At 49.0% G+C, this 26,419-nt stretch overlaps 1 protein-coding gene across 2 annotated transcripts in view; it reads right to left on the bottom strand.

The window, feature by feature from the left end:
* BCORL1 (BCL6 corepressor-like 1) overlaps positions 1 to 26,419 on the bottom strand; it is a 43,516-nt gene that overhangs the window by 6,317 nt on the left and 10,780 nt on the right. The window contains exons 4-11 of one of the 2 annotated variants that reach the window (XM_012653396.1): positions 23,895 to 24,060; positions 22,771 to 22,851; positions 20,399 to 20,788; positions 16,453 to 16,676; positions 11,579 to 11,800; positions 9,327 to 9,493; positions 7,964 to 8,109; positions 909 to 986 (exon numbers count right to left, since the gene is read on the bottom strand). In XM_012653396.1, the coding sequence (XP_012508850.1) occupies positions 909 to 986; positions 7,964 to 8,109; positions 9,327 to 9,493; positions 11,579 to 11,800; positions 16,453 to 16,676; positions 20,399 to 20,788; positions 22,771 to 22,851; positions 23,895 to 24,060 (1,474 nt within the window). The remainder of the gene's footprint in view (positions 1 to 908; positions 987 to 7,963; positions 8,110 to 9,326; positions 9,494 to 11,578; positions 11,801 to 16,452; positions 16,677 to 20,398; positions 20,789 to 22,770; positions 22,852 to 23,894; positions 24,061 to 26,419) is intronic. The other variant, XM_012653397.1, reaches the window with a different exon arrangement.

The following is a 26,419-nucleotide window of genomic DNA, read 5'->3' as shown; positions in this document are numbered from 1 at the left end:
AGTTCTAGTCCTGGAAGAAAACATTTTGTGGCCAGAGATTTATTATATTCCTCTACCCTCCAACTGGAAAAAGCAAGGTGATGTGAAGGATGAGCTGCTCAGCTGTTGGAGATGGAAGCCTGAAGATACTATCAGCAGTCAAGGGCAAGGTGAAACACCTGCCCTTCTCTGGCTGCGGCTTTCCCATGCTGCCTCACTGCCTGCCAGGCTCCCTGGAAGTCCAGCGGGGGCCCAGACAGTTCCCTTCCCTAGCCACGTGTCTGGGTGTGGCCTGCTGCATTCTACCCCAACCTTCTCCTGTTCCAGCTTCCCCCAAGCTTAGTGGAGGGTGCTTTCCTTCACCTTCAGCCCCTAGCCCAGTGGGTGAATGCTAGACAGCCACCATGGATAAAGATGTGATCTTTCAGGAAAGGAAAGCTGGGCCCAGAAGAGTCTCAGGAGAAAGCAGCTATCTCAAAACCATGTGTACATTGTGGGGGCAGGCTGGGGCGGGGAATGACAGCTTCCAGGTGAGGGGCAGGGCCCCTCTTGAGTATGAACAATACCAAAAGAGGTGACAATGCTCACAGGGGCTTCTGGCAGGGTTAAGACAAAGCAAGGGAGGAGAAAGAAACCCTGGAAGAGAGAGAATTTAAAAAGTGCCCAGGCTGGGGAGTGGTAGAGGGCTAACAAGGGATGGCTTTAGTCCAAATCAGTGTTGCATCTCCTGGTTTAGGCCAATGACTTCTGAGTCTGGGGGAAGGATATGTTAGGGTTTGGGCTAAAAGGGTCTGTAAGCTAGTAACAGGTGAAGAAGGGATACCTCCACAGGGCTACTCCTATCTTTGAGAAGAATCAGTGAAAGCCAAACCAAACTCCTCATCTCTGTGGCACAGATGAGGGTGGGAAGAATCCCACTTAAAACTTACCTAGCACAGAACTGCTGTAAAAATCCCAGGATACACCAGGATCACCCTCTGCCCGGCCCTGAAGATCCGAGAGGTGATCTGATGAAAGAAGAGAAGGCGGTGAGACAAGGAGGGTAGGCTGAAGAAGGAATCTTGAAGCAAAGTCCACGCATATGGAGCTAGGAGAGTGGGAGAAGGGAAGGAAGGACCACAAGAGCAGCCAGGTGTGACCAGAGAGAGACGTTTCCTGTTCTTGGTCAGAGATTGCAAACCAGCAGCCAGGAGCCCAATCTAGCCCATTGACCGCCTGAGGTTTGGCCCAGTGTTTTAAAAGAAAAAAAAAATTTAAATTTTCTTCCAACATTTTAAAATTGGGCAATTTCCACTTAGAAATCCAGATTTCCAATTTTCTTGTGAAAAAAAATCAGAAGATCTGGCAAACTGTGTCCAAATTCCTGCCTGTCAACAGTTGGCTAGAGAGAATGGCGACACATGTGGGCCTCAGTTCACCACTCCCCACCCAGCCTGCTTCCCTCTTTTATGTGATCAGCCTGAAGCCACTTAGGTTTGAGACCCCTGCCTTAAATGGTATAGGGAATTACTCTACAAGCAGAATCCTAGACCTAGCCCAGCATTTTAATTCTGTGCTGGTCACAATGTTCATGTATCCGACCACTATCTCTCCAATTTATAGTAAGATAAATAAGCAGAATTCCTTTTGCTTCATCTTTGGAAAACATGGGGGGAATGGCCAGGTTTATCCTCATAAAAACCATTGGCTTCCACTCCTAGGTATACCCAAAAGAATGGAAAACAGGTGTTCAAACAAAAACTTCTACACGAATGTTCACGGCAGCTCTATTCACAATAGCCAAAAGGTGGAAACCATCCAAATGCCCATCAACTGATGAAATTTCTGGTGGAAATATTAAATACTTCAGCTGCTAGTAAAAACAGTTTAGTGATTCCTGAAAAAGGTAAACACAGAATTACCATATGACCCAGCACTTCTGCTCCTGAGTATACATCCCAAAGAACTGAAAACAGACACTCACAACGTGTGTGTGCATGTTCACAACTGCACTATTCACAATAGCCAAAAGGTAGACCCAGCCCAAATGTCCATGGATGGATGAGTGGATAAACAAATTGTGGTATATCCATGCAGTGGAATATCATTCAGCCCTAAAAATGAAGGAAAATTCTGACACATTACCACATGATGTTAAGTGATAGAAGCCAGACACAAGAGGCCCCACATTGTATGATTCCATTTATATGAAATGTTCAGAAGAGGCAAATCCGCAGAGCTACAAAGCAGACTGGTGGCTGCCAGCAGCAAGGGAGAGAGGGGAATGGGGAGTGACTGGTAACAGACATGGTTTTCCCTTTGGAATGACCACAAAGTTCTGAAACTAGATAGTGGTGATGGTTGTACAACATTGTAAATGCACTTATCGTCACTCAATTGCACACTTTAATGGTTAAAACAGTAAATCTTCTGTTATGTATACTTGAACACAATAAAACAGTTTTAACAACAATCTTTTGCTTACTTGCTCTAAAGGCAGACATCAGGCCAGCCCCTTAGCCTCCTTGTTTCCTAGCTAGGCATTATCTAGCGGAACTGTTTCACTTCTCAGTTCCACCTGGACAAAAAGCTGGTCCACTGGCTTTCGTGACAAATTCAACTGTGTCATCTGTGGGCACATGGCCAGTGGTTGCCAATATGCCACCTAGTAAAACTGGCAAACTGACTTAGTTGTATGTGGTTGCCACCAGCCCTCAAGTGACACCTGTGCAACCGGAGAGAGTCCAAAGGGCACAGGTGAGGTGAGGGTGTCCCCTGAAAACCACATCCCAGGAGGAAGTTGGTGGCCACTCTTAAAGGAGTGGAGCTAGTTTCCTCCAATGGAAAGCGCCCCCGTGATGCAATATCCCTCTGGGATCATCCTGTCAACAGGAATGCCTGTTAGCTGTTGTGAGCTACTAAAAAACCTCATTTTTAAGCAATCTTCTAGGAAATGAAGAGTTCTCCCGGTAGGATAAAGCAGCCAGTAAGAAGCTTTCGAAGTAATGACTGAGCAGAGTGGGAAACCTTTAGTTATGTACATTAGGTTGTCTGCGCCCTCCGTAAAAAGACTTTGAGGTCCCACTGCCAGCTCATGTGCTCTGCTGTACCCTGTGCCACTTGAGAGTTGGAAGTAGTTTCTTCCAGAACCATCTGTCAGGTAGGTACGTGTCTGTTCTGTGCCTAGCCCTGTGCTAAGTGTCATGGGAGATAATGGAACAACAGTGTAAGTTCCAAAAGGGCAGGGACCATGCCTGTCTTGTTCACCATCACCTCCCGTGTCTCTAAGCCCAGTGCCTGGCACATAGTAAGAGCTTAATAAATATATGGAGAGGGAGCGAGGCAGGAACAAATTGCCACAAAGTGCGACTGTGAAGTGCGTGCTTTACCAGTATGCTTAAACACATGCATTCAAATGACTGCTGCCCCCCACCCCCAACAAGAGGTCACACAAGGATTCCATCAGAGCAGCCCTAGCTCACCACATTCCTGGGGCTCCTCTCTAGGAACTGCCTTCAGAGCCTCCAGCACATTCCTCTAATTCTCTTTGCTGACTGCGAATCTTTGTCATCTGCAGGTGAATTTGCCTTTTTGAGATAGCCAAAAGTTAATTGGCAAGAGCGAAGATGCTAAAGTTGGAACAGGCCCACGAGTGGCACACAGGAGGAGTGCCAAGCTTTGCTCAATGGTGCAGCTTTGATTCACGTTTCCTCATAAATGTTCACATACAACCAGAACGAAGAGTGACCTTCCTCTTCCTTGACCCTCCCTCTCGCCCACCCCCAGCCACAACTTCAGTCCTTTACTCTTGTCCTTTCCTTGAAAAAGTACCCTGGGCCCAGCAAGTCTACTCCGAGGTATATACCCAAAATAATTAAAATGGATACTCAAACAAATACTTGTACATGCATGCTCATGGCAGCTCTATTCACAATAGCCAAATAGGTGGACACAGCCCAAATGTGTATCAATGGATGAATGGATAAACAAAACGGTGTATATATCCACACAATGGAATATTATCCAGCCATAAAAAGGAATGAAGTGCTGAAATATGCTAACACGTGGATGGACCTAGAAAGCAGTATACTACATGAAAGAAGCCAGACACAAAAGGCCCCATATCATATGATTCCATTTATATGAAATGTCTAGAACAGGCAAACCCACAGAGACAGAATGACTAGTGGTTGCTGGGGCAGGGAGCAAGGGGGAATAGGGAGCAGTGAGTACGAGGTTCCATCTTAGACTGATGAAAATGTTTTGGAACTAATTAGAGGTAGTGGTCGCCCAAGGTAGTGAATGCACTAAATGCCACTGAATTGTTCACTTTTAAATGCTTAATTTTACGTTGTGTGAATTTCGTCTCAATAATTCTCTTTTTTTGTTTTAGAAAGCACCCTCAGGGCTTCATTGTAAGAACAGAGCCTCTCATCTCAATGTAAGCGGCCACCCCAGCAATCAGTTTCTCTCTTTTCCATGATCCCATCACACCCCTCCCCATCTCCTCCAACTAAGCCACCAGCTGAGGGACATGAAAGGAGAGGAAAACAAAAAACAAGTGGTCTTCAACATGAGGTCAGATGGCAGAGGTCTCTGGCAGGAAAAACAAAAACCTGTGATTCAGTGACCTCAAGTGGTAAATTGCTAACCCTTTCATCAGTGGAAGGCAGAGCAGTCCTGATACTTCCTCTGATGCCCCAAACCAAACTGCACCAATTCCCCCAACCCCCACATTCTTTCCGACAGAGGAGGAAAAACGAGTCTGTTTTCCTTCAGCTAGCTTGGTTATTGCTCTTTTCTTCAAAGGGTCAAAGGTAAATCAGTCACATGCCTGCCTATAATTTGGCCCAAGGGGGAGGCCCTTTAAAGGCCTCTCTGGGGGTCTGGACAGCTTGGTGCTCCAAGTCCAAGCCTGAGGTAGAAAGGGTTTACTCTCTGGCCTCCTATAGCTAGCACAGCACTTGAAATCTAATAGGTGCTCAATAAGTAAGTAAATAAATAAACGGATAGATAGATGAATGAATGAAGGAGCGCCACTCCCTCCTTCACGATCTCAGCAGAAATGGGCCTCACCTTACGCCAACCCAATATAAGAAAATCCATGTTTACAGCCCAGATGAATTACCAGCATCTTCTGCTTTACAAAAGGACTCACTACAGGATACCCATAAATAGAGACCTTTTCGTGTGTACTTAGGAGAGGATTAGATGCCCCAACAACTTTTCCAGAACAGGGGCCCTGCACAAAGCCACGGAAGCTCTACAGGAGGCACCCGATGCTCTCGCTCACCTTTTCCTCCTGCAGAAAATGGAGCCCTCTGCACCCTATGGGGATTCGCCTTCATTTTCTGCCCAGTGGGACCTCCGCTGGGGGAGGATGAAGACAATTAATCTACAGAGAGTCTGGTCTGGCAAATGTTTGGGGATGAAAAGCAAAAAGCTTTTTAAATACCTCAGCCACACAGGCAAGGTAAAAAAAAAAAAAAATCCAGGACTCCATGAAAATGTATCCAGGTATAGGGGGTGGGGAGGTGGAACAGTGGAGGGCAAAACTTCCCTAAACTCTGACCTCTGACCTTCAGCACGCCCTACAGCCACTACACCACTGCACCCAGAGGCTCCTGGAGATTTGCTGTGGGAGGGTACACAGGGAGGAAAAATGAGAGACAAGGACTCAGTTCAAGGCATCAAAACAGCCCCTGACGTTGGCCGCACCACATTATGAGTACGCTAAATGCCACTCGACTGTTCACCTAACACATGGTCATGTTAAGTAAATTTCACCTCAGTTTTTTAAGAAAAAGCTTCTGAGAATTATCCTCTCACCCCCATCCCCTCAAGCAGCCTCTGTGCCCAAGTACCCCGTTCCTTGCACCTGCTGACTCCTGTTAGCGCCTGCCTCTCTGGGGTGTTAGCCCAAGGACCTAGAACTTTCCCTAATAGCCAGACAGAGCCCTGCCTTTGCATGGAAAAGAGGTGGCCCAGTTTGTAACACTCTATCAGCTCCCGAACCCCACTATTAAGCCAGAGCCATGTCCATAAATTGAGCAAGGGCGTCAAGATCTGAACGAGGGTGCCCAGCCTGGGCAGGCTAAGGAGAGCTACGGAGCTAAGGAAAGCCTTCTCTACATTCTGCGACACAGACTGGCGTTTGAGTTAGTTTAAGGAGGTGTCAAAAGGCTGGCTAGTATAATAGGATGAATTGACAGAAAGAAGAAGATGAGAGAAAAGTGTTTATTTCTCATTTTTCAGCTACTTAAAATGATTTCAACGTTCAGACTCCTTTGGGTTTTGGAGGAGGGCTTGGAGAAGCAAGGAGTTCATCTGCTCACTAAGGTGGTCAGAGAGAGCCCCAGGACCCTCGGAAGGGCAGGCTCTAGCCTAAAGAGGCCTCTGGACTAGACAAGTTTATCAAGGGCAGAGCTTCATGTGGTGCCTTGATCATATTGAGATGTTCTAGACATTTGTGCCAGACTTTCCTGGGAACCCAGTGGAACGCAGACAACGTGTGTATGTGTCTAAAAGAGAGTGCATGTGTGCACAGCATGTGGGAGGGGGCCACAAAGGGTGGCTTGCCCCGAGCCCTGCACCCCAGTGATGGCTCAGCTTAAGGGAACAGCAATCATCACTGGCCCAGGAGGAATGACTGAATGAACATCCCAAAGTTGCTCTGCCCCTCAAAGACAGGGGCTTGGGAAGCCAGAGCTGGGGGGAGGAAAAGGGAAAAGGCAGCCTTCCTGCCTCCCACAAGGAGAGGCTGGGCCAGGCTGTGCGGGCCTGAGGCCCGTACTCCAGGGTTTAGTCAGCTCAACTGAGACCTGGGTGGAGGCTGGCTGAGCAGGAGTCAAGATCTCCCTTGGTGGCCTCCTGTCATCCCCTCCCAGCCCCTGCCTAGTCCTCCTTCCATGGGGACCTTCAGTTCAAGTCCCTTTGTTTCTTCCTCCATCATCAGCTCAGCTAACCTCTGTTCGATAAACAAATGAGCCCCTGGTTGGAAGCCCAGAACTGTATCTCTGGTGGAGTAGGGATTCAGGACTAACTGGGGCCGAAGCCTGGGTGAGAGGAGGGAGTAGTCTTGGGCAAATCCTTGGTCCTGTTGGCTCCTGGTCCAAGATCGGTTCTACCACAAACACTGAGCCTCCAAGGAGGTTCAGAGATACAAGTCCCAGCTGCCCCATCACTCAGGCAGTCTGCAGAAGTAACTGCTAGAGCAAGGGCCAAGCTGTGATGTCACTAAGAGGTGGGGTTCCTTCATTCAGAGGTCAAGTCTGAGGAGATTGCTACTGAGCATGCCCAAGCTAGACTCCCCTCCCTCCCTCCTCCCCTGCCCAACTCCATAGAGCTGTTTAACTGCAGACAAACAGCTGCTATCCACTGATGAGAAATAAATGCGTGTTGGCTTGTGGCCCTTGCCATGGGCTTCCATACTAGACATTTTTCTAGAAGGGGCAGGTGAAGGGGGAAAAGAAAGGCATGGAAAGAAGTGGGAGGCTGAGATGCAGAGGGAAACATCACAGTTTGCACAGGCAAGGGCTGTGAGGAATAAATCTCCAGGAAGGGTCCCAGGGGTTCCACTTTGATCATAAACAAGGAGAAATTGCAAAAACAAAAGCAAAATGCTAAGTGTCACTGCTTTGCAACTGACATCCCATTCAAAGCACAGGTCAACAAATTCCTCCCCCAACTATGTCTGCTAGTGGGGCTGCTGTCCCACAAAAAGGCATGCACACCCAAGATACCTAGCTGTGAAATGGGTCCCCGTGGGCTCCCAGACCCTGAAGAGCATGCAGGCACTTACAGCTAGGGGATGAGAGGAAGCGGCCCTTCGGGCTTTTTAAGTGGATAGAGATTTCTGAGATGTTGGAAGGAAAGCATGTGAAGAGGGCAGATGCCCCTCATGGGAGCTGTTTGAGATAGAGGGAGATGAAGAGGATATCCTCACCAGTTTAGGAATCAGAGGCCAGCCCTAAGGATGACGGCTTCACATCCGAGCTGTGCTTACCACTGAGAAAGCGCTTCATGGCGTCGCTGCTGGCCAGCTTCATGGCCGTCTGGCCCGAGTAGGTAGCCAGTGTGGGGTCGGCCCCATAGGACAGAAGGAGCCAGATGGTCTCCAGGTTGTCATTGACCACTGCATCATGAACTGGCCTGCAGAGGTGAGACAAGGGTGAGGACAACAGGGCCCAAGTGGGAACAGGGGTTTCCAGGCTTCAGGCTGCCCCATTGGCAAAAGAAATGAGATGAGCCCATGGCAAGTAACCCTGGTGTAATCGGGGTTTAAGGCTTAGGGCAGGAGAGCCACCTCTGGCCTGCAACCTCCACTACCATCTCCCCACCTCCTCCCTCCCATTACTCTCTCTCTCTTATGTTCTCCCCATGTCTTGGGACAGTCCTTAGGGCATGGTGTAGCTCCACTGGTGGTTCTGGGGTTGGGCAGAGAATGGGTCCCCGACTTGTAATAAAGCAGCTGTGGAGAGTAAAAGTGAAGAACCCAGGTGACTGCCCAAGAGGAAGATGAGCAGAGTGCAGAGCCCCCTCTACTTGGTCTGCAGCTCCTGTCTCTACTTTGCCCAGGAAGTAGGCCCTCCGGTAGAACAGAAGAGAATGGGTGCAATTTCTTTAAGACACAGCAGGTAGAATTTTTTAAAAGTACATAGAGATCAAATTTAAAAAATCAAATCTGAGGCCGGGCGCGGTGGCTCACGCCTGTAATCCTAGCTCTCTGGGAGGCCGAGGCGGGCGGATTGTTTGAGCTCAGGAGTTCGAGACCAGCCTGAGCAAGAGGGAGACCCCGACTCTACTAAAATTAGAAAGAAATTAATCGGCCAACTAAAAATATATAGAAAAAATTAGCCGGGCATGGTGGCACATGCCTGTAGTCCCAGCTACTCGGGAGGCTGAGGCAGGAGGATCACTTGAGGCCAGGAGTTTGAGGTTGCTGTGAGCTAGGCTGACGCCACGGCACTCACTCTAGCCAGGGCAACAGAGACTCTTTCTAAAAAAAAAAAAAAAAATCAAATCTGGAATGTGATCCTCAGGTCAAGTCTCCCAGTTCCTAAAGCCTCAGATTCTGCCTGAGACAAGTGCCTGGCCAAGATGAGCGCAGAGAAGCCTGCGTGGGCTTCCTGGTGACCGCTGCATGTGATGGGATGACTCCCAGACAACTGCAGCCTCCCTCCGCTTAGTAACCAATGAGGACTGGCCACCCAGGAGCTCATCAGCCGGGCCCTAAATTGGTTCCCTCTTCAGTCTAGACCGGTCTTTCCGAAACGCCTGACAAGTCCTCTCTGCAACTTGCAGCCTGGCGTGCTGAAAGGTCCAGGCTGAGTGAAGGGCTGAGCCCGGGGGAGGAGCAGCCTTCTTGCCTCGTGCCATCCTGCGCACTGCAGTTCACGTTGGCCCCGTGCTCCAGGAGGATGTTCAGGATGTCGGTCCAACCCCGGGAACAGGCCTCATGCAGGGCTGTGTAGCCAGCATTGTCACGGTGATTCACGTCCTCACTGTCTTTCTGGAGGCAGTAGAGAACAACATCCTGTGGGGACAGGGACAGCTCCGTGAGCAAAGAAAGGGCTAATTCTTGAACTCATCCCAGCGAGACTCCAAGCTCCCCCAGTATCCTAGAATTCTCAGAGCCTGCCCTTTATAGGGGGAACAAGTCTCAAAATGTTTCCTTGACAAAGTCTGTCCTGAGCTGCTATCACCAGCGCCCCAGCTCTAGGCTGTTTCTTTGGCAATGGGGAGACATTTCTTATGGCCAAGAACACTCGTCTGGGTGGTGGTTGTTGGGGTGAAGTCCTCAGGGAGGCTCACCTGCTCACCTAGAGCTCAAGCGCTCAGACCTTGACTCCCTGAGCTTGGCAAGCCAGCCCCAGACTAGGGAAATGAGCACAGCCTCTGGTGGTAATTCGAGAACAAGGAAGTAAGAATTGTTTTAAGGACTATCCCTGGATGCTGGTCTCAGCAGGACCAATGTTCATGCCAGGGTCGTCAGTTCTAGCCCTCCCCTCAAATCAGGATCGTCTGAGTATAACCTAGTAGTCATTCATGCACACTTTAATGATTGACTTCCTTGGGCTGAGATGATGGGACCGGAGGCTGGACTGCAGGGACCTGAAGAACCCTAGCTAGAATGAGAAGAAGCTGGTGGATAAGCTGAGGGGCAGGGGAGAGGCTGGCAGCATCACTGGCTGCCTGGCTTTCTGAGCATCGGACACCACCGGTGCACTATCACCAGCCCTCTCCAGGGCACTGGGGAGATGGGCCACTCCGCTGTTCTGCCTGACAGCTCCCAGGCTGGCTGGCTGGAGCGCCTGTGTTGGGGGCTCTGCCACCTGTATACAGAAACTGTCAGGTTGCCTTTACCCAGGAGAAAGTGTGAGGCCTCCTACTCTCTGTACCCGTGCAGATGTTTGTCTCTTCCCAAAGCCCCAGAAGGCTTCTTCTGCCCTCCCGACTGGCTGCCCTGTGCTCCAGCCCTGTCCCCTCTTTGTTCCTCCGATGGTTTCCTGTTTGCTGATTTTGCCCAGGGTACAAGGCAATTAACCTTGACGGCACGGATTGGTCTTCATTTCTGCTTCAGGTCTCCCTTGGCAGCTATCCAGGCACCCACACCAGGTGCTTAGAAAAGATGGGTGGCCTGATGGTGACACACTGTCACGTCAGCTCTCCTGAGCTGACCAGCCCGGCTGGGAGCATGGCTGGCTTGAAACAAGTCAGGTATGGGGATTGAAAGCCTTAGAACAAAAGGCACACTCTGTAACTAACCCAGCAGCTCCACTGCCAGGAGCAAACCCTTAGGAAATAATCAGTGTTGTGGACAAAGATACATGGCCAACAAAAAATGGGGAACAACTGAAATGTCCAACAACATAACTTAATTATGGTGAATGAGTCAGTCTTGCACCCCTACCCTAGCACTTGGGAATTAAAAGGCCTTGGTTTGAATTCAGACTCACACATATGTAGTAGTTGAGTGATCTTGGACATATCACTTAATATTGCTAAGCCTTGATTTTCTCATCCATAAAATGGGGACAATAAAACCTACCTCCATAGGCTTACTGTGAAGGTTAAATGATATGAAGTTATCAGAGTTCTTAACATGACAAAAGAGGTGTTCAAGAGGCAGCTTCCTTTCCTGCCTTCTTTCCAATCTATAGGGAAGTGGTGTAAGGTGGGGTTAGCTCAGCCTTGCCCCTTAAACACACTCTTGACCCCTCTCCTGGAAGCTGAAATGAGAGGATGCCAGAGGAGGAGATAAGAATGAGCAATAATCACCCCTTGTTCCTCTCCGAGGGGGGATCCCTGTATGAATTCCCTGAATTTCATACAGGGAAATTCAAGACAACATGAAAATCCAAAAATCCCACTACTGGTCTAGGAATATACTGCATGATATTGTGTTACCATTTCAATCGCATTCATCCCAAAGTGACATTCAAATGAGCTTGCATTCCCACACATTGAGATCAGAGCAATGAGGGGCAAGCAGCCCCAGGGGCAATCTGGGCAGTGGAGGGAGGCCAGCCTGGATTCAATCACCAGAAGGGCACAGGGAGAGAAGCTTCCCCACAGCTGCCCAGCCCAATGGCACCCTGTGGCTGGAGATCTCCCTTACCTTATAGCCAAGACGAGCCGCCCTCTGCAGGAGGGTCTCGCCAGCGTTTTTGTTCACTATGAGTCGACGTGCCTCTGGGGGGATCTGCTTGGCTGTAGGTGACTCTGAGGCCTCCTCTGGGCCGGCACTTCGGGACTTAGAAGGTGTACATGGTTCTGTGGGTTTCACTGAGGTGGGAGATTTGGGAGGTTGTGTCTTCTGCTGGCTCCAACGACCTTTGCCCTGTAAAGCAGAGATGTGGGTCAGGCCAGGCAACATATCCCATCCATCACGGCCACTCCACTCTGCTGCCAAGGCCATCTCATTTCACCTGTGTCCATGCTGTGTTTTGCTTACAGTACCCTAAATGGCTGGGACCACTGTCAGGTTTGAAGCTGGAGGCTGGGCAGGTCACTAGCCACATGAAGTACTGCCAGGATCAGCACAGGTTCCCATGCATTTCTACTCAGTGGGGAGATGTGAAGAGGCTCAAATCCTCAACCAAGGAATGACAAAGGGATTGGAAATCAGAGATTGAGGAGACATCCCCAGCTTCTCTCAAGCACTCTGCATGCCTTCTTTATCTGCCTCCAATCCCCATTTATTGAGGTTTTTACAAGTCCTATGCATAAATAAGCAGAAGCAGACTGTGAGAGTAAAGAGAAGTGCAGACAGCTATCTTTAACTAAAGAGTCACAGCTCCTTACAGCCTCACTCTTTTTGCACATACCTTCCCCCTACAGGCCACCCTCACAGGCGTTTCCCATCTTTCACCACACCATGTCCCCATATCATACTCAGGCCCACCTGGGGTGGTAGAATGAGCTCAGGCTTGAGAATCAGACAGGCTGGAGTTTGAATCTTGCCTCTGCCATCCATTAGCTACAGGACCTGGGGCAAAGGGCTAACCTCGTGGAGCCTCACTTTCTTCCTTGCAGGGTCTTTGAGATAATGAACTACAAAGGCTCCACAACAGTGAACACGGTGGGTGCCCACAAAACATGAGGAGTTGTACCCTCCTGAGCAATTCCTGTGTGCCTCCCTTTTTCCCCCATTTTGAACTGGAATATCTACAGGGGGTTCCTATGCCTGTCCTACTGTGGTATATTGGGGCTATGGGGGCAGGTAATCAATCTGTCTCTAGTTCAGGGGGCTTCAGATCAGGAGGAACTATGCTTGAGGAGCTATGCTCAAGGAACCCGATCGAAGGAGCCTCGTGTGTACCTGGACCTAAGTTAGATGATGAGATTCTCAACTGGGAGCTGATGCCATAATTGGATGAGACTCTGGGGGGCTTTGGGAGGGGTATACTTTGCATATGGGAGGGACATGAATCACTGGGGGTGAGCAGAGGGCACGCTGTGGTAGCCAACCTCCAAGATGGCCCCTGGCGATCCCCACCCCCTGACATTGATGCTCTTGTGTAGCCCCCTCCTGTGTTGTGTAGGGCTGACCTGTGTAACCCACAGGAGACTGCAGAAATGACGGTGTGTGCCTTCTTAGGCTAGGTCCTAAAAACACTGTGGCTTCTCCCTTGCTCTTTTTTGGATCACTCACTGTGGGGAAAGCCAGCTGCTATGTCCTGAGGACATTCAAGCAGCCCTTTGGAGAGATCCATGGGAAAAGGAAAGGCAGCCTCCCGCCAACAACCAGCATCAGCTTGCCAGCCATGTAAGCAGATACCCTGGAAGCAGATTCTCCAGTCCCAGTCAAGCCTTCAGATGAATGCCACCCTGGCTGACACCTCAACTGCAACCTCATGAGATACCCCAAGCCAGGCCCAGCTAAGCTGCTCCTGAATTCCCAGAAACTGTGAGATAATATTATACATGCTTATTGTTGTGTAAAGCTGCCAAGTTTTAGAATAATTTGTTATACCATAAATATAACTAATACTTCCTATTTATCCAAATCCCTCAGAGCATCAAGGTGTCACTTCGGTCCTATGTCTTCTACAATATTCAATAACCCCCTGGTTCTACTACCCTCTTTCTCTGCATATCCAGAGCACCTAGTCTAAATCACGTAATCTGATGCCTGATGCCTTACTTTCTTCTTTTGTTCCAGTGTTTCACAGGTAAGTCTTGCCTCTCCTCCTAGGTTTTTTTTTTTTTTTTTTTTTTTGAGACACAGTCTCACTTTGTTGCCCTGGCTAGAGTGAGTGCCGTGGCGTTAGCCTAGCTCACAGCAACCTCAAACTCCTGGGCTCAAGCGATCCTACTGCCTCAGCCTCCCGAGTAGCTGGGACTACAGGCATGTGCCACCATGCCCGGCTAATTTTTTCTATATATTTTTAGTTGGCCGATTAATTTTTTTGGTAGAGACGGGGTCTCGCTCTTGCCCAGGCTGGTCTCGAACTCCTGAGCTCAAACAATCCACCCGCCTCGGCCTCCCAGAGTGCTAGGATTACACGCGTGAGCCACCGCGCCCGGCCTCTCCTCCTAGGTTTTAAGCTCCTTGGGGGCAGGGTTCGTATTGTCATCTTTTTTTCTGTTCCTTAAAGCACTTAACTCAGGGCTGGGCACATTATTGCAACAAATATTTGTTGACTTGATTCAAGCCAGCCATGAGCAAGAGCCTTGGGCAGCCAGAAAAGTTGCCTAGAAAGACAAAGACAGGAAAGGAGCAATAGCAGAGGAAAAATGAGGGCTCAGGGCCTTTGTTTCCTCTGGTAAGCCCCAAGACAACGAGAAGCCACAATCCCAGTCCCCATCCAGAAAGGGCAGAGAGGTATAAGCTCTAGCAGGAAGGCGCCAGCTTTGAGGGTATAATGCTGCTTTATCACCAGGAGGATAGAGTGTACAATGGCAGGACTGCAGGGTGCTGGGTAAAGTACCCAGGGTTTCGCTAAGCCAAGCCAGGAACCAAAGGGTGCCTCTCCTTCTGGGGGCCAGAGCCGCCAGAGAGCAGAGAAGCAGGCTGAGATAGGGAGGAGCAAGAACAAGTCGGGGAACCCCTCCTCCCTCCCTTCCCCCTGGCTCTGAGCCCCTGTGGGAAGAAGTCCTCGGCCAATGCCCTGCTTTAGTGTTACAGGAGCGTCCCCCACCCTCCCCCCGCCTTGCTTCCCACTACAAAGCCCCGTGCCATGGGGGCAACTGGAGCAGGTGGTGGTGACTGGGAGAGAAAGAAAGGCGGGAGGGAGAAAGGGAGGCCCTGGGGATGGACAAAAACCTCTCCAGGAGAACATTTCAGCAGACACACTGCCAGGCAGAATAACCAGACAGAAGCATTAGCGTGTGCTGCCGAATGTCAGGCAGCTGGTTACCTTTGTGTGGAACGGGGCCGTCCATGTGAGTGTCTGGGGAGGAGTAGGGGGAAGGGGAGGGGGAGACCAGGAGCCTGGGATGCCCACCTTTTGCCAGAGCTGCTTGGGTGGCACTGGTTTCTGTCCAACTGCCCCCCTCCCCCAGTGTCTCCTGGATACAAACAGAAGCCACCCATTCGGACCCTGGGAGGCATATGGAATGAGCCTGGGCTCCAGAGGCAGACAGGCCTGCTTCACGTCCCAGCTCTGTCACTCCTTACCATCGAGTGACCCTGCACAAGTCCCTTAACCTCCTTGAGCCTCAGTTTCCTCGCTGTGAAATGAAATGAGGATACTGAAGTGCCCACCTCCAAGAGGCGTTGCAGGAATTAAAAGTGATAATGTGAATGAAGCGCTTAGCACACACAGGAGTTCCCTGCTTTTCCCCAGGGCCCCTGTCTTTCTCCCACACTGAGGATCAGAAGAAATGGACACGGCTACCTGGCCATGCCACGCCTCTGTTCCCTCCTTCCTGCCCCCACCTGAAGCACGATGATGCACGCCAGCCCTTGGAGAGCACTTTATGGTTATCAAAGCCTGTCACAGACATTGCCTCCTTTGTTCCCCCAAGAACCCTTGTGAGACAGAGAGGGCATGGAGCACCAGGCTCCATTTTTAAAGATGAGGAAATAAGCTTGAGTACCTTGTCTGAGCTGGAATGAGACTCTGGGAAGAGGAAAAGGAAAGGAGGGAACACAAACACCTGGGTCTCCCAGCAGTGCCATTCAGAGACCCCTGCTCTGGAGCTGGAGAGAGCCATAGGAATCACAACCACCAAAACAAGCCCAAGATAACCTTTTGCTTTTGACTGTCAATGACGAACACATATTATGGGTATACATTTGACTCTGGACCTTCACGTCCCTCAAATGTAAGGCTTACCCTGCATGAGGACTGTCTGATTTTTTTTTCTAATGGTACAACATGGAACCCAACACCAATGCCATGAACATCAGACCCAAAAGAGATGTTGATTTTGAACAGGGGTTCTAGGAATGCTTGTCTGGCTACTGACTGGTGAGTGTCCACTCGCTCCTATGCTTCCATGAGAAACAAAGGAACTGGGGAGTGGCGGTGGGGAAGAGCAGCTATAACCTGGGCCCAAGTGGAATTCCTTTGGCCCCACCCTCAAGCAACCATTGTCTGGAGATCAAAACCTTGCTCCTACAAGTTGTTTTCTACCTTGATTGAACCAGAAAGCTCCATGATTGATTTCCAGTGAGTTAAGCCCAAACAAAAGGTTCTTGATTGGATGTTAACAAGCTATTCAGGCTAACATCCTGCCATATTCTTTAACTCTTCCTTAACTCAAAGTAGATCCAAGGATTGTAGAGGAAAAGCCATCATGGACCAAACCCTATAGTTAGCTATAACTACAGTAGTAGTTCCCATTCTTCAGATCTGCCCTCCAACCCTTCTAGAACTAGTTTAGAAGACTTTCATAAATATGGGTTAATTTGATCCTCCCCCTACACTCCCTCCCTCCCTCTGTCCGTCCCACAGAGGATTACTGGCTGAGGAGCGTGGTGGGAAGCCTGCCGTCTCTGGCCCGCTCCCCTCTCCTGCACAACTCCCCGTGATGGCAACATACCTTTGCCTCTTCTGAGACGTTTGTCATGTGCTTGGTCTTGCACTTTCGTTTTCCTGATGGCTTTTCTGAATTTTCAAGGCAGGCTGGTTCCTCCAGGTTATTTGGGAGGAAACCATTTGGTGAATCAGAGATCCCTTGGGCTTTGTTGGGCAAAAGAAGGTTCCTATTCCTGAGGCAGTGCTCCGAACTCTGGGAGGAAGTCTTCTGCTTACGGGCCTTTAAATCTGAAGGCAAGAAACAGGAAAGAACGGATGTCAGAGAAATGGAACACAGAAAACGTCTTCCTCTAAGATGAATCAGAGGACTTCGGGGATTAGAATCGCAGTGCAAAGACATATAACTATCAGCTGTCGGTATTTAGTGCAGTGCTGCTCCACTAAATGCTTCTTGAATGGACACACTATACTCCAACATCAAAGTCCCTCCTCTACAAGCAGGAGACAGCTCCCAGCCCTGCCAGCAGGGGGCGCCCATCGGGCTGTCTCCAAGATGAGGGTAATTTTAACCTTAACATTCCCCCATAGCCCAGAGCAAATGGGAATTTCTTTTCAGCTTCTCCTCCATCCCCTTGTCTCTTTCTCCACTCCAGTATGAAAGCAAATTTAGCCACTCTGCTGACATTAACTATCATGTACAAGGGAGTGGGGAGTAAATAAGCGATAGAAGGCTGCCTTCATAGCCTCAGCTCTATCCACTTGACTGCCCCGAATGTCACCCTCTGAGGACACAAAGATCAAAGCCACAGACACTTCCCAAAACCAGAAGTGCCATGGGCCTACTTACCTGGCAGTCAAGACTGGAAACCTGCTGCCCTCCCTGGGTGGAAATCAAGTTACCAGTGCCACTAGAACATACTGGACAACATCTCTAATTCTAGCCACAGCTCGCTGAACAGAGCACATTCTAATTTCAAAATGGCCTGCTAGAAACTCCATTATCAAGAGCATCATCCCATAGGGTCTGTCCTAAACCCCATGTGTAGGAGTGACAGACTGTGTTTACCCTTATCTTTTAACATTAGTGTTATGTGGCTGGGTGCACTAACTGTGTGATTGGCTAGAGGCAAGTCATAATTGCTCTGAGCCTCAGTTTCCATATAGGTAAAATGGGGAGAATATAATCCACATCACAGGAGTGGTATGAGAATTAAATGAGGTAATTCATGCATAGCCCTTTTGTAAAGTATTATAAGGAATAAGGCATCATTATAGTATTATTTATTAATAAGTACAAGCTCCTGAAGTAGGGCCATGCCCATGTGTTTGATGTCTCCCCCACAGGGCTGAACACCATGCCTACCTTATGGCAAAAGATCAGTATGTCTGTGAAGTGAATTAACTGCAACCTCAGTTTCTCCAATTTTTGAAATAAAAGGATTGAGATCCAAGAGTTCTCAAGTTGCGCATCCCCTGACCTTGACAAAGGCTCTTGCATGTGACATTGCCAAGGGCAGATCCAGATGTAAGAGTCATCATTCCAGTATGAGGAGCTGGCTATAGCTTATGCTCAGCTTTTGGAAGGCCATCTGCCGTACCACCCCTTTCTCTCAACAAGCCCCAGTCCACTAGTGGGTCCCCACAGCCTGTCCAAAAATTACTGTACTACATGGTCTGTAATGACACTTCCAGACAGAAAGTTCTAAACTCAGGTTTTTGGTTTTGGTTTTTTTTTTTTTTTTTTTTTTGAGACAGGGTCTTGCTCTGTCACCTGGACTAGAGTGCAGTGGCACCATCATAGCTCACGGCTACCTTGGACTCCTGGGCTCAAGCGATTCTCCTGCCTCAGCCTCCCAAGTAGCCAAGACTAGAGGCTAGTGCCACCATCCCTGGCTAATTTTTCTAGTTTCTGTAGAGACGGGGTCTTGCTCTTGCTCAGGCTGATCTCTAACTCCTGACCTCAATCGATCCTCCCACCTCAGCCTCCCAAAGTGCTAGGATTACAGGCGTGAGCCACCATGCCTGGCCTAAATTTGGGCTTTTGATCCAACAAGTTTGGGCTGAGGCAAAAGAGGAAGAAACAGAACCATGCCTCGTAAGGACCTCAGGAAACATGGGGAAGCCATATTACAGCATTCAATGCCCAGGCAAAGAAACAGCCCCCTACCCCGTTTACCCAGGGCAGGGCAGGCTCTGGAGTTTATTCAATTACAAGAGGAGCAAGGGCTTTACAGTAGCACACAAAGGACCAGAGAGTGGAGGCAGTAGATCTATGAGTGGAAGTGGCTCTCCCTACCTCCTCCACAGGTCAAGAAGGGAGAAAGCCAAGCCCAGGATGAAAGGAAAGGTCATAAGGCTCAGTCAGGAGTAGGGTGACCTGCCTAGTCTGGCCTTTGCCTGACTCTCTGATGTCAACCTGAAAGACAGGTAGCAGTAGGAGGGATTGGAGCTCTCTGAGAAGAGAGATGTTTGTCAGAAAATTCCTGCATGAAGATGCCATCATCATATCTGGAGGAAGGTGACCACACCACATGCCAAAGCCAGCTTCCTCAATGAAAAACACTTAGACACATCCATAGAAGGAGAATGACCCACTTTCCAACAATTGGAGCTGCCCCCAAATCAAATAGGATGCTTCGATCGGTGGTGTTCTCCATGTCACTGGAGGTGTTCACACGAACACTAGCTACCAGTCAAGAATACTGTGGAGATCTCTATCTCTGCACTGGGTGGAAAACTGGACCAGGCAACCCTGAAGGTCCTTCTGGTTCCAAGAGCTGATAATTTCCATAGGAAGCTTCCAAGCTAGCAAACCAGTCGCCATTAGAGAAGATTGGGTAATATACAAAAGCTCCTCTTCATCCTAACACAAGTGGCTGAGGCCAACGGCTTGACAGCTCATTCCTGACCAATCCATTTATGGCCCTGGCAGAAGAAAGAGAAAACTGTCCCCACTCTCTCACATAGTTGATGAAAATTAGCTCAATTACTCACTTGAACGTAGGGATGGGTATCATATATATTTCCACTTAAACAGAGCTGGAAATGAGGTTAAGCCTTCTTTGCATTATAGCAAACCCAGAATCTACTGCCCACTCAACGGGATTATTCAGTTATAGCTAATAAGGAAACTGCAGATGTTTACCGGCAGCTGAGGATGAATGCATTATAGAAGCCAATCAATTGGTGCTTCCAGGGTAGAGGTCAGAGAATGAGAGTGAAAAACAGAGATGTTCTTATGGAACCCAGAGATAGGCTTTTTGCTCATTTAGAAATCCACTATAGGAATGGGCCTGAACAGTACGTAGTGGAACGTACTGCTATTAGCCTCTTGTGACAGTCTGTGTCTCCATGATTGTATATCATAGCATTTGATGCGGCCAAAGAAAGCCTGGTTTTCTCTTTGGGCTGCCTGCTTTCCCAACTCAGGTCCAACAAAAATGACGCCACCTTGCTTGGGTCACCTCAAAGCTTCATTCCGCCTCTGAATAATCATTGTGGCTTTAACTGAGAAAGCAAAGTCGTCCCCGCTTCTACTTGAAGTCCTTCTGTTGGTTTGAGGGAACCACTATACTTCTTTTTAGTTTAGGGGCTTGAGGCATCCCAGGAAAGGCAGCCGATGCCCTCTTTCTTCTTAAACCCAAGATTCTAGGAAAGAGAACCTGTCCTCCCGAAAGACTTGACTCCCCCAAGCCAACCAGAGAACTCCCTGGTATCGAGCTGTCCCATGCCAAGGATGTCACCATGGCCTTGCCTACAGGTTCAGACTTCTATAAGAAAGCAAAGGGCTTGGGCCCTTCGTCCTCAGCTCACCTGTAGGCCAATCCAAACTCATGCAATCTCAACCCAAAGCCAAAAGTTTGGGGCTGGAGTTAAGTGACCCCCTCTGGCAGTTGGAGGTCATAGCACCAGGTTTCTTTGGGTCCTGAGGACTTTGGCTGGTGTAGAGATGCCTGAGGGTTGCCAGACGCCACACTCGCTGCAGTAACAGCAGCCCTGGCCAGCCTTACCTGCTCTCCCTTTCTGCCGCTGCTCTTCTTCTTGCTCGGTCAGGTACTCCCCAGTCTGATATTTTCTGCTCTTCTGCCTTCTCCGTTTCTTCCTCTTCACCAGGCCCTCCTCTTCATCTTCCTCTTCCTCTTCATTGGTGTCCCACATTTGCCGGGCAGCCTCTGTCCTCCAGGGCATTTCTCGGGCTCGCCACAAGTGTCTGCGGCCCTGGCTCAGCAGAGTCTTGTCCTGGGCATGATGGCTGCGATACTGGGTATCCTGCTGGGTCTTTCTGACCTTTCGACGCTTAGCTGGGGTGGGGGCCACCTCCTCTTCCTCTTCTGTGGGGAAGACTTCTTGGCTTCCCATGTCACTGTCTGCCATACCAGCAAAGGAGCTACAGATGCTTCCTGTGGACGGGATGCACAGAGGACGGTCAGGTACCTCTTCAAAGGATAAAGTATGGTGTCGAAGTGAGTGCCCTGGACTAGGAGCTTGAAGGTCTGGGTTCAAGTTCAGGCTCTGCCAGTTATTAGCTGTACACTTTGGGAAAGTTCCTTCACTGTGGTTTCCTCATCTATAAAATGGGGATACTGTTCTCCCCTTATGGACCACACAGGGCTGTTTTGAGGCTTAAATGAGATCTTTCACCTGTAAGTGCTTTACAGAGTCTGATATACCAGACAACTATCAAGTATTAAACAAACACACACATCCTTATGCATCCACGTTACTGTGTCACTTGAATTCACTCCACAAATCCTTGCTTAGTACTTACGAGGCACCAAGCATTGTGTGAGCGGCAGAAGAGGGCCAAAGGCCCCTGGTATTTGGGAAATCGGGGTCTAGAAGAGGTCAAGGGAGGGCTCCCCAGCCCCTGCTCACTCTGTGACACCACCAATCTCAGGGACAGAGCCACCCTGGACAAGAAGAATCATCACAAAAGGAAGAGTCTCAGGAAAAGCGAAGCCAGAAGGAGTCCCTTTCCTGTGAAACAGCCTGGTTGAGTAACGCCAAATGCACCCAGCCAGGACCTCTTCCCTTAAATTGACCCCACCTCCTCCTGAATTGCCAAGAGCTCAGGGGTGGAGCTTTCTCACTGGCACCTCCCTGTACCACGCTGCAGCTGCTCCTCACCACTGGGCAGGTTCTTCCCCCTTCTCTCCCAACCACCAGGGGATGGATGGCACCTTTCTTGCCCTCCTCGGCCAACTTGCCAAGAGACCATTTTCTCTCCCCACTCTTTCCTCCAACTCTGCTAACAACAAAAGTCCAATCCTAAATTGGCCCAGTTTCGCACTACAGGAGATCTGACACCTTCCTCGGAAGCAGCTGTGACACACTACCATCTTTCTCCCAAGGCCCAGCTATTAACTCGACAATCCACAGACCCAAGAGAGGTCAGCAGAAGAAAGAAATGGTTCGAGGCAAACAGAACAGCCCTTGACCAAAGCTTGAAGTCAGTCAGACCACGTAAAGACAGCAAACAACCAACGATCTGTCCGTTGTATAGACCAGGCAGGGAACGAGTGTTCTGGTTAATCTAATATTCTGGTTATCACAGAATCACCATAGAGATCACACAGAGATCACCAATTTCCAAAGAATCAAATCCAGTATGGCATGTTTAACACTAAAATGGGACTGGCTATAGTGTAATCGCTCTTTGATGATTCAGAGGACACTTCAGGATTTTGCGAGGCCTCCAGGCCCTCATTACAAGCCCCAATTACCACCACTGTGCTCACCATGTGCAGAGGTGCCAGTTAATAGAATGTCAGACAACTGAGTTTACACTGCGCCCTGCCTCCCCATTCTGTCCAATTTGCATGGAAATCTGGGTGAACCTGGGCCACCATCTCTAGCCCTGTGCACCAACAAGGAGGCCTGCAGAAGGCAGTGGGGACGGGAAAGGGCTATTTTTTTTTTTTAGACCCTGGGGATTGACTGATACAAAGTCAGGGGGCCAAATGTGATTCTGCTGGCCCTGATGAATCAATGAATGACCTTTCCAATTTTGATGATGCCAGTCACAAAGGGCAATAAGACCGAGGCCCAAAGGTTAAATGTCTGTGCCTGAGATTGGCCCTAAATCACAAGATGCCAAAGCATGGAGGAGAACCAGCTTTCTTAAATGGAAGAGGACTTTTCTCTTTCTCCCATTGGGTCCCAATAAGAGATGTCAAATCCCTGCTCTGAAAAGTTAAATAGTCTTAAAATCATGGGCAATGCCCCCTATCCCCACCCAGGGCTCTCCTGTCTCTGCCATCTTGGTACAGTGAATTCAATTCCCAGCACTCCACCTGGACCAGTGGCAAAGCGCTCAACCAGATTGCTGCCTCTTTTTTTTGTAGGCTATCCCAAGAGGGGCCATCGCCTTAGTCTCACTCACCAGACTGACTGCGCGTCCGGGTGCTCAGAACCACGGGGATGAAGTCACGGAAACTGCTCTTTGCTTTCTTTTCCAAGGAACCTGGAGGAATGTGTGGTTTCAGGGCAGAAGGCAGAAATATCACAATCAGAGTCTAAAAACCAGGAAGCCTACCTGAGAGGCTCAGGTGGAAAAATCAAGGGAGGGTTTGCGTTTACCCTGTGGTTACCCTGGGTTACACTTACTAGCTCCCTTTACGCTGCTATCGCACGTGTACCTCTTGTAGAGAATAAGTATTTCCCAGTAGTTTTTGAAAACTGGGAATTTGGTCACTTTTGCTGACACCAAAGAAGGCAGCGGACAGTATTGATTGGACAGCATGTCAGAAAGGAGGCCCGGCCGCCTGGGTGACTCTGAGGCTGCTGCACCTCAACAAAGTTATAACTGAGCTGGAGGAGGTCCCAGAGAAGGGCAACCTCAATGAATCTTAGAGGACTGAGCAAGGCGGGAAGATAGGAGCAGGGAGCGGTGAACAGAGGAAAACTGCTATATAAGAACAGACTAGAAGAGGCAGGTCATGTCAGATGGGGGAGACCATGAACATGGACTACTCAGGAATGCTTGGGTGCAGAGGAACTATTTGTGGCAGAGTGCACAGGTTAAGCACACATACTCCCCCACACCCCAAACACCCTGTGTGCTCCTGAATGATAATAAAGGTTGACAATTTCTCTAAATCCTTCTAGCTGGCTAGCTAGCTATTTAATTTCATCTTTTTAGAATAGGAGTTTTCCAATACACTCAAAGGGAGAGAAAACAGTATAACAAATCCCCATTCCATTTTTGTCCAAATCCTCCTGATGCCTGTTTCTTCTTTGAGCCTAGACCCACCGCAGGAAAATGGGTTGGCTACTCTGTTGTAGGACCCACATTTGTCTGTCTGAAAACCACCTCCTTTGGCCTTCACAGTGTGCCTTATTCTAGCACCCAGGGTGAACAGAATGAGCCCCTGTCCCTCCTCCCTTGCCTCAGCCTCCAGGTGTCAATCATACCTCCTTTCTCAAGTGAAGAAGTCTCACCTTCCCAGTCAGTCTCTGAGCCCCTGTCCCCTCACCACCGTGCCACAGGGATCCCTCTCAGCCTACCTTCCTCGTGGCCCTCGGCTCGTTTTCCTGGAGACTGGGACTCCGGCTTTGTTGGCTTCCGGTGCTTGTGCTTTCCCCTGACTCCATTGTGCTCTTTACCTGAATCTGAAACCCCCCTAGGGCTTTTCTTGGTGGGTTCCTGGGGGTCACTGGGCGGCTTCCGGCACTGTGGAGAGATAGAGTCAGGTTGAGGTCAGTTTCGCTTCATAAGAAAGCTCTCCCAGGCCTGAGCCATGCATCCCGTTTCTGACACATGGACATGAGCCACCCAGAGTAGGGGACCAGGGGGAAGGGGCTGCCAAGTGCTGCCTTCCACAGTGGGCTACAGAGGCTCTTCTGGACTGAATCCAGTGCCCTGGCTAATCCCCAAAGGCATCCACACCCCATCACTTTACAGAGGTCTAGGGAGTCTGCATTCATAAAGCCATTGAATAAACACCCAAAGTCATATTAAAAGGTGCAAAGTCAGGCCCCATACTCTCTATATACAAACACCAATGGAGAGACGGGCATTAAACAAAATGCCTCTTCTGCAAGTTGGGTGACTACATTGTTCAAATAACTTCACTGTGAATGGTATTGACACCAACAACTGAAAATAATTCCCAGTACGGGCCAACCCAAATGCAACTCACATGCAAATTAATACCAGAAAATAGACTCAACTAAGGAAAGAAGAAAAACACGAGACAGAAGCAATACAAACCTCCCTATACTTATGAGACATGATGAAAAGGCCCAGGCATTAATAATACCACTTTATACTCTGCAGCACTTTCAACTTTTCAAAATGCTCTCATCTCTATTATTTGACTGTATCCTCCCAACCACCCTGAGAGGAGAAGCTAATTATCATCCCCACTGAACAGGTGAGGAAACTGAAGCTCCAAGACAGCAGGCTGAATGATTCGTCCAGGTCAACACACAGCCCAATGTGTCGACTTGCTCAGGGGCTGCTACTTACCAGGCCACCCTGAAAGCTAGCCCAGCTGTGCTAGCAGTGACAAAGACACAGGGCAGGGACTAGGACCTGGGGCTCCTGGTCCCCAGCCTAGGCCTTTTGGCATCAGCTCTCACTACCTCTCCTCCACTACTCGCGTCCCTGGCTGCTTCCACTCAGCCACTCTCACGCCTACTGTCTGCCTGGTGCATCCGAAGTGCACAATGGCTGTGCTCACACACTGCAAGGACACTCTCAGCCTAGCAGTCATGTATTCTCATGAGCTTTGAGGTCTCTCCATACCGCCAAACAAGAAATAGAGCAATGTAGAGATTTCCAGTATTCTAGGATCCAGGGAGTGCAGAATAAGCAAAACATCTGAACAACAAAAGCAGGTACTAGGAGGAAAAGAAGAGTTAACCTGCTTGAGTTGTTTTTCCCCTAAGCAGACCTACACCTCACCTTCTAGAATATTATCACTGTCTAGCTCCAGCTAAGGGGATAGCAGATATCTAATGGAACATTCTCGGGGAGGGGAGTGTATCTCAATTCTCCAGGGACAGGGAGTCACCACCACCCATCAAATTCTGGGGACTCCCCCATCCCATGAACTCCTCCTGGTTCTTATTCAGCAGAGGTCTGAGCTGGAAATTCAAGTTCAGTTTCCCCCTTTACTTGCTGCCAGTTCCTACAAACCAAAATGTTAGGAGAAGGAAAGAACTGGAGAGGAAAGAGGAAGATGTGGAACCGCTGCTTAAAATCTGACCTTCGGGTATGGCCAAGAGAAAAACTATTTTTAAGTCAGGGGGAATAAAGTCAAACACACATAAATTTGAACATGTCCTATTTATTTCTGAATATCATTTTTAGCTGGCTCTTTCAAGTACAGATCATTAACTTTTACTTCCTAAGATAGACAAAAACAAGTAAAACAGAACATCTAGAAGGGATTTCTGTCTGCATCTTCCTGCCAGGACAGCACTGAAAGTAAAAATATATTGCACACTCCAACTTATGCAAAAAGTTGGGAGAATAGGGAGGCCACGTGAGATGAATGTTCCGGTTAACAGAGTTTTGAAATATTTTCCAAAGAATGAGAAGACAATAAAATATGCCCAGCACCAAATGAAGCTCTCTTTGCCAATGATTCAGAAAGAAGGTCCTTTAGGGTTCCGAGAGGCCTTGGGACAGGTGGTGCAGGCAACAGGAAACTGTTCTGATTCTTGGCCATGCCCTGAAAGGGGCTGTTTGGAATGAACCCCTGATCTAAGTTTGCTGATCAATGGTTTCTTTCTCAGGAAAATGGAACATAACAAAAGAAAGAGCTAAGTTATTTTAATATTTGCTCTACTGAAAAATGCACATTTACTAAACTGTTACAGGTAGTCACAAAGGACTGCTTCTAGCCCCTAGATCTTGTAACTTTATTCTCTGCTCTCTGCATCTGTCAGTGAACATAATGAAACTGTTATTCTAATATAGGAAGGGATAGTGCTTGCCCGTCACTGAGTCATCTATAAGACATAAGCTCCATGAGGGCAGGGACCACATCTATTTTTTTTTTTTTTTTTGGAGACAGAGTCTC

Source organism: Propithecus coquereli, unplaced genomic scaffold (assembly GCF_000956105.1).
Source record: "Propithecus coquereli isolate 6110/MARCELLA unplaced genomic scaffold, Pcoq_1.0 Scaffold42, whole genome shotgun sequence".
NCBI lineage: Eukaryota > Metazoa > Chordata > Mammalia > Primates > Indriidae > Propithecus > Propithecus coquereli.
Note: the sequence above shows the minus strand (reverse complement) of the source record. Positions and strands in the feature narration are given on the sequence as shown.